Source organism: Podarcis muralis, chromosome 5, assembly GCF_964188315.1.
Source record: "Podarcis muralis chromosome 5, rPodMur119.hap1.1, whole genome shotgun sequence".
NCBI lineage: Eukaryota > Metazoa > Chordata > Lepidosauria > Squamata > Lacertidae > Podarcis > Podarcis muralis.
In genome coordinates, this window is record NC_135659.1 from 5870504 (window position 1) to 5885564 (window position 15061).

Sequence of the window (15061 nt, forward strand, 5' to 3'; positions counted from 1 at the left end):
TATGTCATTGAAAATAAGGTTTAAAATGTGAATGTTTTCTTTTTTCCTTTTTTTCCTTTTTTTCCTTTTTTTCCTTTTTTTCCTTTTTTCTGGATTTTTCTGAAAATCTCAATAAATATGTTATAAAAAAAAAAAAGAACTTTCTTTGAAAGATCATGTCTACAGTTTGAAGTGCTGTTAGATCTAGCCCTATCTGTAGAGGCATGAGCGGCCTCTGCAGCTCCAGCTAGTGCAAGAGCTGTGATCCCTCATAGACAGAGCTAGCCTGGCCATACCTGCACTCATTGGTAACATCTCACTCAGAGAGGTTCACAGAGAGATCCACCTGGCACTGTCTCTGTCCTCTTTTCAGTGCCCAGTGAACACTTTTTTTATTTGCCCGGGCCTTGCCCTTTACATCTGTGACTTTTTGCTGGGTTTTTCTACCTCCCGTGACTTGTTTGTTTTTGTACGCTTTCAAAAATGCATTTGTATTCTTGCACTTTTATGCTTTGTTTGCAAACTGTGAGCCATGGCAGGTACATGGCTAACAGATGTCCTAAATAAAAATAAATGAAATGATAAAAAAGGAAGTCTCCCTCCTGCGATCTTGTCATGCACCCCATCAGATTTAAACTTGGAGCCAAACAACTGCTTGGGACCCTTTGGGACAGTTGAAGAGAAGGGCTGTAGGTCCGCCTTGCATGCAGAAGGTCCCTGGTTCCACCCCCAACATCTCCAGGTGGGGCTGGGAGAGACTCCTGCCTGAAACCAGAGAGCTGCTGCCAGTCAGTGTAGACAGTAAGGAGCTAGATAGAGCCATGGTTTGACCCAGTATAAGACAACTTACTATGTACCTCTGGTTTGAACCCTTAACTTTGTACTCCACTCCATACTCATTTTTGCTTTTGCCTCTTTTGTGTGGGGAAGAGGGAGGGTAATGCATTTCAGCTATGAAATTTAAGTCAGACATAGAAATCAGCCTGTGTATGTATCGAGGGGGATAGTCTGGAGGTACCAAGTTTATCTGTTAAGCAATATCAACTTTGGCATGGGCCAAGGAAATGTGTCTTTAAATCTCAAGGAAAAAAGATTACATGTTTTCTTTTAAAAAAGCCAATCTTCCGATGGGACCTCAGTTAAAAGTGATTGTGACTCAGCTGAGCAACCTCAACAAGCCTCTGGCTGGCAAGGAGACGCTCCCTGGAGCCTGATGGGATCCTCTTTGGGCTCTAGGGGTGGGATCTCCTCATAAACCACTAGGACTCTCCAGGGTGATCCCCATTATACACAATTTCACGTATGCATGTAGGGGCCTGGAATGGAACTCCTGTGGTGAGTTCCAGCACATTTTCTTCTAGAAAGAAAGCCCTGTGTAACTCTCTCACCTGTAGTGAAGATGGTAGAGGTGAATCCACTCCTCACAGCATCCTGGGCTGCTTGCAGGCGCACTGTGTATTCTGTGTTTTCCGAAAGCCCTTCCAGGCGGATCCAGGTGTCTTCTGCATCCACAATCAATTCCTGTGCTCAGTCACAAAAAGAGATGGAAAATCAGAGATGAGCAGGAGAGATTTGTGGGGCTTACGTACATGGCTAGCCCAAGACATTTTGGCATCTGAGACAGAACCCAAAATGGTGCCCTCCTCCCTGCCAGAGAAGAAGGGGTGAGGAAAGAACTATATCAGGAACAAGGGGATGGGGTGTAAAAAAAGATCTACATCAGGATCTGCTGCCCCTGTGGACCCTGCTGCCTTAGGTGGTCACCTCACCTTGCCTCATGGGTGGGCTTGCCCTGCTCAGGTACTTAATACAGAAATGGAACCTGGAGGCATTTAGAGGATCAGGATTCTGGTCTTGAACTTAAAACCTGAGAGGTGTCAGGTTGTGTGAAAGCAGTCCTTCACATCTGGAAAGAGGCTGGAAGTAAATTGTGAGAAGTGGAATACTGCTTAGGCACTTCCCTTGTGAATGTCTAGCAGGAAGACCAAGGGTTAAACACCCCCTTCCCGTCCTGCCATTCTCCTGTGCAAGTGCCCTTGTCCCCAAATTTATGTCGCAAGAGAAACACAGGAGTGGGAGCCTCATGTTTCCCTTGCAGTGTTGGCTTCTGCCCCCACCTAATGAGGGGTGTTAATTCCATAACTTCAGTTATGTCTGAACAAATCACACAAATCATTCCCACAAGATGTTCTCGGACACAGGAAAGGCCTGCAGGAGTGATATGGGGTTGTGGGGCCCCAATGAATTTTCCACAAGATGAGTTTTGTGTAGTAAAACTACTCTTGTTCCTCATTTGTAGCACACAGTCCATCTTCCAGCTTGTCTCGCGAATTTGCTTTATTTAGTTTATTTATGGCAAAATGCAATATATCATCCAGATAGGGCACACAAAGTCTTTTCAAATGCAGCGCTCACAACGGTGACATTAAATGTGCCATAGCTGATGCAATTTTGGATAAGAGGATGACTCTATTCCCCTCCACACCTTGCCGTTTAGCTGCAGAAATGGTATCCCATGAAGTTTCATGACTTTCTCAATTGCTTGTTTTGTGTCCTCCTTGTGCAAGTGAAGGCCACAAATCATGGCATTAGAAATAGCAGGCAAGGACAAGGGTACCCCCCTCCCCTCCAAGAACCCACTTGTTACATGCAGGCAGAGATCAGGTGGCAAAACACCTATTGCCTGATTATTATGCAATGGCTCAAACAGGGGTGGGAGATGCTTTGTGTAACTATGTGAGAAAATGGTGGCTCGTGCTAGGGAAGACTGCTGGCCAGTTTTTGTGATGGCCTGGGAATCTGATTCAGAAGCTGAACCTGAGGAGTCCCAGCCTGCACAGGAGTCCCCGCCTCCAGGGCCGGCTGAGCCGGGGCAGGGGCTTGATTATGAAGGGCCTGCACCTGTGCCGGATCCTCAGGAGCAGACACCAGATGAATCCACTCTGGCTCTGGGGAGATTGAGGACCCATTGTCTGCAGGTGCTCCTCTCCCAGCCCTGTCAGGGGAAGGTGAAGCTGCCCCTGGGTCCAGTAACCCTCCAGCCTCTCCTGAGCTGCAGAGGCTCAGGGCAGAGAGGCGGAGGGAACTGGGTTCTCTCAGGAGGAGTGCTCGCTTTAAGGCCAGGAGAGGCGGGTCACCTGTGGGCTGGGACCGCCCCAGGCCTCAGAGGAGATAAAGGCCAGTCAACCCGGTCCCAGATTGCAGGAGCAACGTCGCTGGAAACCTGGTTCTGCCAGCACCCAGACCTGTTCTTCTGGAGTTCCCGACCATGCTCGGCTTCTTGCTTTGGACCCCGCTTTGCCCATGGTGGACAGTCTCCAGACCCTCGACCCAGGACCGGACTCTGACCACGCCTCTCAGTAACCCCCCTGGGTCCAGCACAGTTTTACTTGTATGCTATTTCTTTCCATTAGTTTAATGTTATCCCATTAGTATTTATTTCATGCTATGCAAAAACTGTGCTAAAATGGTAACACAGCACAGCTACTGTAACATCAAACAAAGGACCTGAAACAGAGGAAAAAATGGCTTCCAAAGCAGTGACAAAAGGGAGGGGAAGTGACTATGAAAACTGCAAAAAAAACAGAACAAAAAATGGATTGAGGGTGTGTTTTTTTGGGGGGGGTGTAGTGTGGTGGTGGAGGGGAATGAAATCACAACCTTCAGGCAAAAACAACTCCCCCCGCACATCTGGAGTTCATCTGGCTCCACCCTGGCATGAGAGACTTATTGGAAGAAAGGACCCACCTTTCGGCTCCCATCAAGTGACCGGTAAGTCATGATGTAGTTCTCAATCTCAGCCATAGGAGGCAGCCACGAAAGCAGGGCACTTCGCCGAGTCACTTCACTCGCAGTCAAATTTGAAGGAGGATCCAAAACTGTTGGCAAATGAATGAGAGTAGGGCAATAATTTTGTTGCAGGGTTTTGTGATATGCAAGCTACAGTTTGAATACTCAAAGATATAAAAATCCTTCATCTGGAAGTTTGTTTCCTATATTCCACAGAAAAACAAGTCGTCAGTTGTTATGAATGCTATTTCCTGGCAGCGAGAATTAATAGGCTATACTTACGAGTTGTAAAGTTGGTGAAGATGGTTCTGCTGGTGACGGGCCCATTGGTGGCATACATGGTGACGCCGTAGCTGGTACTGGGCAGCAAACTGATGAGTTGGTACTCCTGGTTGGTCCCGTCCACTAAAATGGTTTCTCCGGCACCTGAAATCAGGGGATGGGTTGTACAGAACACAAGGCTTTTGAAATGGCAGCCTTCGAGTGTGAGATCCAACTTAAATAAAATAGGCTTTATGGTCAGATAGCCATGGGGGGAAAGGAGGAGCCTGATGGTGGGCTTACAAAATTGGTGTCCTGATAGAGACAATAAGTTGGCAGTTGCCCCTGCTGGAGAATCCAAACTTGCCAGTGGTTCAGCCTCCATGCAGGCCTATGCAAATATGTCAAGTCTTAAAAATCAGGACTATTGGATACTTGCTGGAACTTGTGGATGGACCACTCATATGACTGAGATTAATGTGGAGAACAATTAGGTTGTCGGGACTGGGAGCTATGCCAAGGTGAAAGGACACATCACTTCATGGTGGGGGGAAATTGATTGTGTGAATCCATCCTACTACAGGAGGAATGTTACACTGGAAGCAGAGAATGTTGCAGAAGGACAGCAAAAACTCTGGACACTTTGGTCTAGAAGGTGCCAACTTGGCATCTAAGTGTGCCTGTCAATACCTTCTGTAGTGCTTGTGAAAGTTTTCAGTAAATATCCCCTCAAAAATGCACGATCCACGAGAGATTGCTTTTCCGGATTAGTTCCCATTTGCACTGGCTCACCTTCTCCTACACTGAACATGCATTGGATTCCAAGGTTAAATATCTCTTTTGGAATTGGCAGCCATTTTGTCTTGTGCTACATATCCCCCAGCAGCCATTTTGTGACTGAAACCAACAATGTTTTCTCAAAATCCCAAAAGTTCCTGGACCACTGCATTTTGTGCCAGGAACTGTGAGAAGGGGTGGTGATGACTTGCAAAGTTCTTCATTCCAAAGAGTTCCAAAGTTCTTCATTCCAAAGAGGTGGTGACCTTGACGGTCAAAGCATGGGCCAGGTGGATGGACCAGGCAGGGACACTCTAAGTGCAACTGACCTTCACTCAGGGGTGTAGCAAGGGGGGGGTGCAGTGGGGGCAGTCTGTCCTGGGTGTCACCACTGAGAGGGGTGACAAAATGCTGGGCGGCACTCACCGCGGGACCTGCAGCGCGCCCGAGCCATGCGTGTCTCCTGGGAGTGACGTGGTGGCTTGGGCACCTGCAGGCTCCGCGCTGCCCAAACAATCCTCCCGTTGCCTACCCTCCCAGCTGTAGGGCAGCTGAGTGGGAGGAGGCAGGCAGATTCAGGAGGCCCCATGGTGCCCCCGTGGGTGGCTGGCCCCACCCCCATGGGCCCCACGCCAGGCGCCCGATCAACTTGCTCCGCTGCTGCCTTCACTCAGACAATACTCAAGACTGAGGAGCCAGGCCAGAGTCTCAGACTTTCAAGGCCCAGATGAAATCCCATGGGCCCCTGTGTTATTGGCTGAACTACGGTTGCATCCTCTAGCACCAGCACAGTGCCCTTGAGAGTAAATTGGCTGCCAGGACCCTCTGTTTGAGACACACATACCCGTCCCCCTGCTTCTTCACACCAACCTCCTCTACCTGCCTCTTTCGAATTCTCCCTGCCTGTCACAGTCCCCACACAGTTCTGCATACCAGACACAGACATACCTGTGTCATGTGTGAGGACAATGACATAATTCTCCACTTCAGCCATGGGTGGGTCCCACTTCAGCAGGGTCTCCGTTGGGGTGATGTTCGTGGCAGTCAAGCTCTCTGGATTATCCATGGCTGCATAACAAAAAGACAAGGTAAGGGAGTCAACACAGAAGTTGTTTCTTTGCCTCAGGCATCAGCCATGACAAGGACCTGGAAGCAGCTTAAAGTCCAAAAACCACAGAGCAAAAATGTAAGGCAACTAGAAGGAACGACGTAGCAGCCATATGCTCACGATTCAGCAGCAAGTACTGTCTCCAAGTACTGTGCTGGTGCTGGAGGAGACTCTTGAGAGTCCCCTGGACTGCAAGAAGATCAAACGTATCCATTCGTAAGGAAATCAGCCCTGAGTGCTCACTGGAAGGACAGATTGTGAAGCTGAGGCTCCAAGACTTTGGCCACCTCATGAGAAGAGAAGACTCCCTGGAAAAGACCCTGATGTTGGGAAAGATGGAGGGCACAAGGAGAAGGGGACGACAGAGGATGAGATGGTTGGATGGTGTTCTTGAAGCTACCAGCATGAATTTGATCAAACTGCGGGAGGCAGTGGAGGACAGAAGTGCCTGGCGTGCTCTGGTCCATGGGGTCACGAAGAGTCGGGCACAACTAAACGACTAAACAACAACAACACTGTCTCCAAACCACAAGTCATTGCATGTGAAGCAAAGCAAGCGCCCAAAGGAAAACCGTGCCATGGCTCTACATCCTGAAGTTGAGGCCCGACTGAGATGTGATGGGACAGCCAGTTTATTTTTCATAGATCAGTCCCACTCACACACAAAGTGGGGAGTGGGGTCTGAATTTGACACCAAAAGTAGTTAATGAATTAGAGGGGGTGAATCTTCCCCATCTGATCTCTCCATCCCTCCTTTGCTTCACTGACATTTCTTGTGGCCCAGCTCTGGTTCTGGGAGTGAGCTGGGATGGAGAGAAAGGTGCTTGGAGCTATGGAGAAGCAAGAGGTGCGTCCATTCAAATGTTAAAAAAGGATTCCCTCTGCCCTTTATGTGTGAATGAGGCATGCAAGCAAACATAGGAAAATGTCTGCCCCATTGCATCTAGGCTGGCTCTTCTTTATTTTCATTCCTCCGTAGGAAGTCCCCTTTCTATTGATCTAACAGTAGTCACGATCTTTCGGTATCTTGGAATGGAAGTGCCTCTGCAGAGGTACAATTTCAGAGATAACACAGCAAAGCATATAATGGGGGATGTTTTCAACTGCCTCCTCCTCACAAAACCAATGGCATGAGATGAATGGCACTTTATGATACACCACCAACCCAAAATTGCAGAAGGCATTGGTACCCAATGCTACCCATTGCCCCCATTACTACAGTTCTCTCAGCAGATTCAGTTTTGAGCTTAACAAGCATTTCTTTTGATGCTGCAGTACTTGTGAAAGTATGAGAAGTGAATACTGTGCACTCCCAGTTGTTCATTGGCAGCCACCATTTTACCTGGCCCCACCTAACATTATTATTAATTAAATTTATATAATGCCCTATATCCAAATATCACAGGATGGTTTACAACATAAAAATAGAAAACAGGTTGTTTAATCAGCCGAAGGCCTGGTTACAGAGCAATGTTTTCGCTTGCTGCCTAAAGATATGTACCGAAGGTGCCAAATTCCTGAAGGAAGCTCTTGCCACCAGCCATTGATGCTTCTTTATCAAGTAAACTCTGGACCGTTCTGTGTAACCCCCAAAAGGCATTCCATACCTGTATACAGGATGTGTGAGAGAGGCTCACTTTCTTCTCTGCTTCGGACACTCTTCAAGCTGATCTCATACTCCGTGGCAGACTGCAGGTGGCTGAGCGTGTACTCAGTAACACCTTTGGCAATAACTAGGCTGTCGACTCGTCCTGTTTGGATGGAGAAAATGGATCCATTACCACTAGCAAATCCAGGTGCACTAAACACAGGCTAACAACAGCCTGGTGTCAGCCCACAGACCTTCCAGCCTTGATTGCCACGGAAGTTGCCAGAAGAGCACATCTTCTGGCTCAGGCTTCCCCAACCTCAGCCCTCCAGATGTTTTGAGACTACAATTCCCATCATCCCTGACCACTGGTCCTGCTAGCTAGGGATCATGGGAGTTGTAGGCCAAAAACATCTGGAGGGCCGAAGTTGAGGATGCCTGCTCTGGCTGCTTCTCTCTTTTGCTTGTCCACATGGCTATCTGAGAGGTGGCCAAATGGAACTCCATGGAGCCCTTAGACTCTGGAGGAAAGATGCACATCTTGATCAAAAGTTGGTCCAGTGCCAAGTGTGGTCGGAAGAGCTGCCCTAGCCAGGACCAGCTCTGGAGAAATAAAGCTGTGAACCAGACTGGCAGAGGACCCAACAGGGCCACCTCTCTCTCTCAGACTGCACACCTCCCATTCCCACATTCATTTTTTTTTAAAATAATTTTTATTGATTTTACAACATAAACATAAACATAAACAAAATACAAACAGACAAAACACGACTTCCCCATACCTCTCCTTCACTGCATTCTTATTTTAAGATCCTTTTTTTCTTGCAATCCATCATTCAGTTTTATATTTAGTTCCCTTTAAGAATTTTCTTAATTTCAATTTTAACAGCTGTAATTCTCTAAATCATATCCCTCGACATCTCAACATTCCACAATTTTACAACAATTTTTAAGATAAACTTTAAATTTTTTCCAGTCCTCCTCCACCGTCTCTCTCCTCTGGTCACGAATTCTGCCGGTCATCTCTGCCAGTCCCATAAAATCAATCACCTTGGTCTGCCATTCTTCCAGAGTAGGTAGTTCTTTGGTCTTCCAATACTTTGCCAGAAGAATTCTTGCTGCTGTGGTTGCATACATAAAAAAGGTTCTATCTCTCTTTGGAATCATTTGGCCGGCCATGCCCAAGAGAAAGGCCTCCGGTTTCTTAACAAATGTCCATTTAAGGATTTTCTTAATTTCATTATAGATCATTTCCCAATAAGCCTTAACCTTCGGGCAGGTCCACCAAAGATGATAAAAGGTTCCTTCGCATTCATTACATTTCCAACAGTTGTTATTGGGCAAGTGATATATCTTTGCAAGCTTAACTGGGGTCATGTACCACCTATAGATCATTTTCATTATGTTCTCTTTTAAGGCACTACATGCCGTAAATTTAATGCCTGTGGTCCATAACTGTTCCCAGTCCGCAAACATAATATCATGTCCAATATCTTGTGCCCACTTAATCATAGCTGATTTCACTGTTTCATCCTGTGTATTCCATTTCAACAGCAAGTTATACATTCTAGACAGATTCTTAGTATTGGGTTCTAGCAGTTCTGTTTCTAATTTTGACCTCTCCTTCTGAAATCCTAGTTTCCTGTCCTGCTTAAAGGTCTCATTAATCTGGTGGTAATGTAACCAATCTCGGACTTTAGGCTTTAACTTCTCAAAGGTCTCCCATTCCCACATTCAGGGTGCCCTCCCTGAATCCTGTTGCCACTACCCAAAGATTGAAAGACATGCACCAAACCAGCGTTGCTAAATCATCTGCAACCGAGTGTGGCTCAAGACTGCGAGCAATAAGAAACTACACAGTATTTAACTGGAAGCAGGAGAGAATAACCAAAGAGATTAGCTCAGCCATGGCCTCTTCTTCTATCAGCTAAAGCCATTTCGGGGCAGGGATGGGAAAGGATCAGTTCACAGCAAAATAAATAATTCTAGGTATATTGAATTGTTCTAAATAGTTTAACTATTTATTTTTTTTATAGCTCAGAGATCACTTCAGGTTTTCTGCATATGTAGGTTCAAATAATGCAGACACTCATCTTTGCCATTAAAAAAGGTGCAAATAGTGTACTAAATTTCTATGTGATTAATTTAAAGATCTTATAGTAAAGAAAATTAAAGATAGTAAATAATATTTAATGTGTGAGATATATACACACTAGAAAAATATATACATCTATCAAAGCTGAGAACAGCATCATATGGGTGAAAAATAATCACATGGCATTATATTAGTATCACAGAACCATAAAATTACAGAGTTGAAAGGGACTCTGTAATTTATGGCCCATCTCTGTATAATAATGTCGTCTTGTTGGTTGTTTAAAGTTTGTCTCCAATAAGTTAATTTGTTCATTGAGGCAATTTCCCATATTTTCTGTAACCATTCTTCGAAAGATGGAGTTCTTTTCTCTTTGCAAAATTGAGGAAGCATAACCTTACCCCCATTAACCAACTTGCAACTAATTGCATATCAATAAGTGCTGCTTCTGAGTTTAACATACACAGACCCTTAGGGGGTCTTTGAAATATTATAACCTGTAATTTCCTGTTCTAAAATATTTGGGCAACCTAATGAAGGGGGTGGGAAAAGCAGCTCACCTTTATATCTGCTTTGTATTCCATTCCTTCAACACCTCAAACAGACTTGTGACTTGAGTGTGTGGCACAGCAGTACTAAATCCCTTGCTCTAGAAAACTGTCTACTCTGGTTTTTGAGGATGAGAATATTTAAATTGCGGAAGGAGCCCCACACCCCACTCAGTTCATTCTCTTTTGCAAATGCACAGCTTTCCTTGAAAAATACAGGAGCTTCCACAACACTCCCCTTGCTGAGGGAGACATACTGTAGGTGTCAGCAAACATGTGGAAGTAACACATACTGTACACAGATCCTCAGATACATGTTTACACCATGCAATGCACAAAGCACCTTTTGGATCCAAAAAGTGCAGGCTAATAGTATCAAATGCACAGTGTATTATTTCTAGAAAATGTGTATTTCAAAGTAATTACCAAAAGTCCTTTGGTTTGGAAGTCACTTGTTTGAGGTGCTTGTCAAATGGAAATGAATGTTCCTCACTAAAACCTTTAGCTTTCTTTTATTTTAATGACCTATCTCTGTCTTTGAAGTGATGAATTCTGAAAGCCTGGACTCTTTAATCTTGTGGAACCCAGCTGAAGAAGTTTTTCAGGCTGCAACCATATGCACACTTACCTGGAGGTCAGCCCTATCAAACATACAGGGTCTTACTTCTGAGTTGTACAGTTAGCTTCAAAGGAAACACACACATGCTAAGCTTTCCAGAGAGCAATGGGTTTATGGGACAGTTCTGTAGTTGTGGGAGGGGGTCAGCCAAAGGTTACACCCTCCTCACACATGCCTTCTCAAGGACCTCCTAACTGGGAGTAGATGAAACAAGATGGGAGCAGGCAAATGAACACACAAGACTTGTAAGAAAGCAGGCACCCTAAAACACCCAGGTGAGCTGTTTCCACAGACCCCTGGGAGTGTTACCTTGGGCAGATTTGTAGGCTATCCTATAGTGGTCAAAAGATGCAATAGGAGGAGCCCAGTGGACCGTCACAGAATCTGTAGTCACGTTGTCAATGGTCAGGTTCCTTGGTGGATCAATCCCTTAATGAAGCAAAGTAAGAAATAAAAGCTGGCGAACATTTGCACATTGCACAATTCCCAACCGGAAATGCATCACTTCATGCTGATAACAGTGGTGACTCTTCTTAATAGCACAGTTACTTATTGTCTAATTCACACACTTAACAATTGCTATTCAACATAACACTACACTTGACAGAAAAATATAGTTTTCTCGCTGTTCGCAAAATTAATTTATTCTACTGTATCTTGTCCTGCACAACCTTCTGAAACAGGGAGTCACAGTTTGATTGGGGGCTGCTATTTTTGTCAGTAATGCCATGTTTTATATGATATATAGTTTTGGCCAGAGGTCATCTTTGTAGGTGTTTGAGCACAGAAATACATAGCCAAAAAAGACCATATTTGATGGTAAGGTTATGGTGTTGGAGGAGACACCAAAGTCTCAAAAGAGGGGGGGGGAAAGGCAGACAGAGCACCACTGCTCAATGTCACTTTCCAACAGTGATAGCTTATTCTCTAAAAGTCTCACCTTTTTTTTAAAAGAAAAAGCTAATCCCTTAGCTGTCACTGCTAAGGAGAAGACCTTAACATGTGCACCAAAGCATAATTGTGTGTGTATTGGCAGAGGCCTTATAGCAATGGCTCATTTGTCATAGTAATTGGCAAGGTAGTTAACACGGTTATACATTTCATTCCTCATTTAAGGAGCTGATCTTGATGCCCGTGGGAATGCTGATTAGGAGAAATATTAGGGACATCTGAGAGAGACAGGGGTTCACCACTTGTATCCTCTTTAGAATGCCCTCCCCATGGAGGCCTGCCTGGAGACATCATCAGTATCATTTAGGTGCCAGAAAACACTTGGGTTTTCTCATGATTTTTGGAACTGCAAACAGAAGCATTTTAATGCAGAGTAGTGGCGCTGTGGGTTAAACCACAGAGCCTAGGGCTTGCTGATCAGAAGGTCGGTGGTTCGAATCCCCACGACGGGGTGAGCTCCTGTTGCTCGGTCCCTGCTCCTGCCAACCTAGCAGTTCAAAAACACGTCAAAGGGCAAGTAGATAAATAGGTACCGCTCCGGCGGGAAGGTAAACGGCGTTTCTGTGTGATGCTCTGGTTCGCTGGAAGCGGCTTAGTCATGCTGGCCACATTACATGGAAGCTGTAAGCCAGCTCCCTTAGCCAGTAAAGCGAGATGAGCGCCGCAACCCCAGAGTCGGCCACAACTGGATCTAATAGTCAGGGGTCCCTTTACCTTTACCTTAGTTTTATTTTACTGTCTTTAATTTATTTAATAAAAATTATAGACCTTTTGATTGTAATAAAACCTCTTAAGTGGTTTACAAAAAAACAGGTTGCTGCTGCTTTTGTTTGTTTTGATTTGCTGTCTGTGTTGTCAATAATAATAATAATAATAATAATAATAATAATAATAATAATAATGTACTTTTTTGCTTCTTCAATTTTATTGCTGGTGCAGGATATCAATTATGTAAATAAATGAACAAATAATCAAGACCCAGAAAAACAGCGAAAGAGCCCACAACAAATTCATGAAATCTTCTTCAGTACTTCATCACTTAATATTCTGGTTGTGGGAGAGTAAGATTCCTTGGTGTTACAGCCACAGCTGCCTGCTTCTGCCTTCAACTCTACCAAGTACAAGATTGCAACAGACATCAGTCTTCCTGCACCATTCAAGAGCCAACACCTCTCAGGTGTTGCTGTGCCTGAGGGGGATACATCAGTGTGAACCCCCTATGTTCTCTGAAGTGGGACAACCCAGATGCAGGTTCTTCCACATACACTTCAGCTGGAACAATGTGTGCAGCTTTTCGAAGGGGATTTCAGAATGAACATGCAGTGAGTAAATCTGGTTTCTTGGCTTTTGGGGGGATTTTGAGGTTAACTGAGCATACATGTATAATTCCTTTGTATTGCCTTTGGAATCAGTTGTGGTCTCAAAACCCAGCTCTGAGACTACAGGAGGATGAATGTGAAGATTACTGTTACAGCAACTCAGGGTAAATTAGCAGGCATGGGGAGGGTGGAGGAAAGGAGATTTGGGATCTGCTGTAGCGTTTGACAGTTATGTGGGCATAGGCATCATCTGCTTGCATTGGAAGAGGGAGAGGTGAAGCTAAGAACCCTTTTCGTCCCCTGTGCGGCCAAACTGATGCAAGACACTACTTGTGGCAAAAGCAGTAGGAGTGTTTGATGTGCCTAGGCTGGAACTGGAGGTCTGTAATCCTCTTCCGAGCTGAGTTCTTCTAGGTTAGCAGACATGGCCACAGCCAGGCCAGAGCTGGCAGTGAGTATTAGACCCAGGTCTCACCTGCTCTCTAGCTCAGTGTTTCCTATACTTCTAAGAGCTGAGGTGCATTAAGACGGGCTGTATTCACACTGATGCTCAGAGATTGTTGAGGAGGAAAGCTCAAACCTTATGAATGGCAACCCTAGCAATCATTTGAACATTTTTTAAAAGACACATTCACAAAACCTTGGCCTAAGGCAAGATGGGGGAAAAATACAGTAGGTAGAGTGATTTACAACGAAGAGGCTGAAGAAAACGGGAACTGTCACTGGTTCATAGCGATAGTTGGAATGTGTGTCATTTTGGCTTGATTTAAATGTGAATTCTAAGACTCAGCTCTGACTTTGATGGTTGGCTCCACTCTGTTTTCTGTTTTTAATTTTGCAACCCATTCAAGCACAAAGGATCTTCCTCGGAAGTGGACAAGACACAGATATTATACTGCAATGGAGAGAGCGCTGCTGCTGTTACCTGTTTTGATGGAGCCCATGATGGGCTCAGAGCTAACAAGGCCATGCACAGCCACCAAGGACACAACATACTCTGTGGATGGCTGCAGGCCAAACAAGGCAGCATGTCTCTTGGTGGGGTCGAGCATCACTTGCTTGGTTTCCTCTTTGTCCTTGGGGCTGTAGTTCAGTATCAGCCTATCTGCTGGAGGAGAGGGGTCACTCCAAGTGATGTTCACACTGGAGGAAGTCACATGAGAAAAGTGAAGCTGTGTGATTGGCCGGAACCCTGAAAACAAGAATGCAGAAGAAAATGGCAGGCTGGGTCTTATTTTGCCAGGAAACATGCAAAATGATGAAAAAGATGAGTACATCTGAGCATGTACAAAAGGACCAAAGGGTAATGTCATGGTTCTAGGGGTTGCTTGTGTGTAAATCAACGCCACCATTGGCTGGTTGCCTGAATGAACCCTTTCTGTCTGGACAGCCACGCGCCCGTGGCTGTCTCAATCGCTGGCAGAATGCGTTAGTGGGCGTTTCTTGAACTTCTTCCAGCAAAGAAGCTCTTTGACGCCTAGTCTCCGCCTACTTTCTCTGCGCGGAAGCCTTCTGCGCAGGGAGGGTGTGGGCATCGGAGGACCCGTGCTCTCCCCACTGGTTCCCGGCGAGGAGTCTTGGAGCCACCTTGCTGATTCCCCCATCTGCCCCCCTTCTCCACTGGTGTTACGCTGATTTCCTTCCCCAGAAGATGGGCTGCTTCTCTCCCTCCTGGGACGCTCTTTGGAATCCCTCTGGAGCCCTCCCTGTCCCTCTGGCTCCAATGGCAGTTCCCTGACAGGTAAGGCTGTATACACACTAAGCCATTTGTAGCAGAAAAACATAGTGCTTGTCAATCCGGAATAGATGCTGCTTCCAAACTAGATTGATTCTATGTCCCACCATTCACAAGAATGGGTGTGGCTACATGATGCACATTTGAAAACTCTCCCCTTGATTGGGTTATCCATGCCTTTCCCTCCGTGCACATACCCCAGGTGAATGGAGGGGAAAGCAATGGTTGCAATCTTGGTATATTTCCACCCACAATGCCATTGGGCAGGTGTGGATACCCTCCGCCCAATAGC

General features: G+C 45.6%; 1 protein-coding gene across 3 annotated transcripts in view; it reads right to left on the reverse strand.

Annotated features, from left to right (window-relative positions):
• TNR (tenascin R) overlaps positions 1-15061 on the reverse strand; it is a 384528-nt gene that overhangs the window by 18153 nt on the left and 351314 nt on the right. For all 3 annotated transcript variants that reach the window (XM_077928219.1, XM_077928217.1, XM_077928218.1), the window contains 7 exons: positions 13960-14226; positions 11074-11193; positions 7522-7665; positions 5755-5874; positions 4051-4194; positions 3727-3857; positions 1368-1500 (listed from right to left, as the gene is read on the reverse strand). In XM_077928219.1, the coding sequence (XP_077784345.1) occupies positions 1368-1500; positions 3727-3857; positions 4051-4194; positions 5755-5874; positions 7522-7665; positions 11074-11193; positions 13960-14226 (1059 nt within the window). The remainder of the gene's footprint in view (positions 1-1367; positions 1501-3726; positions 3858-4050; positions 4195-5754; positions 5875-7521; positions 7666-11073; positions 11194-13959; positions 14227-15061) is intronic.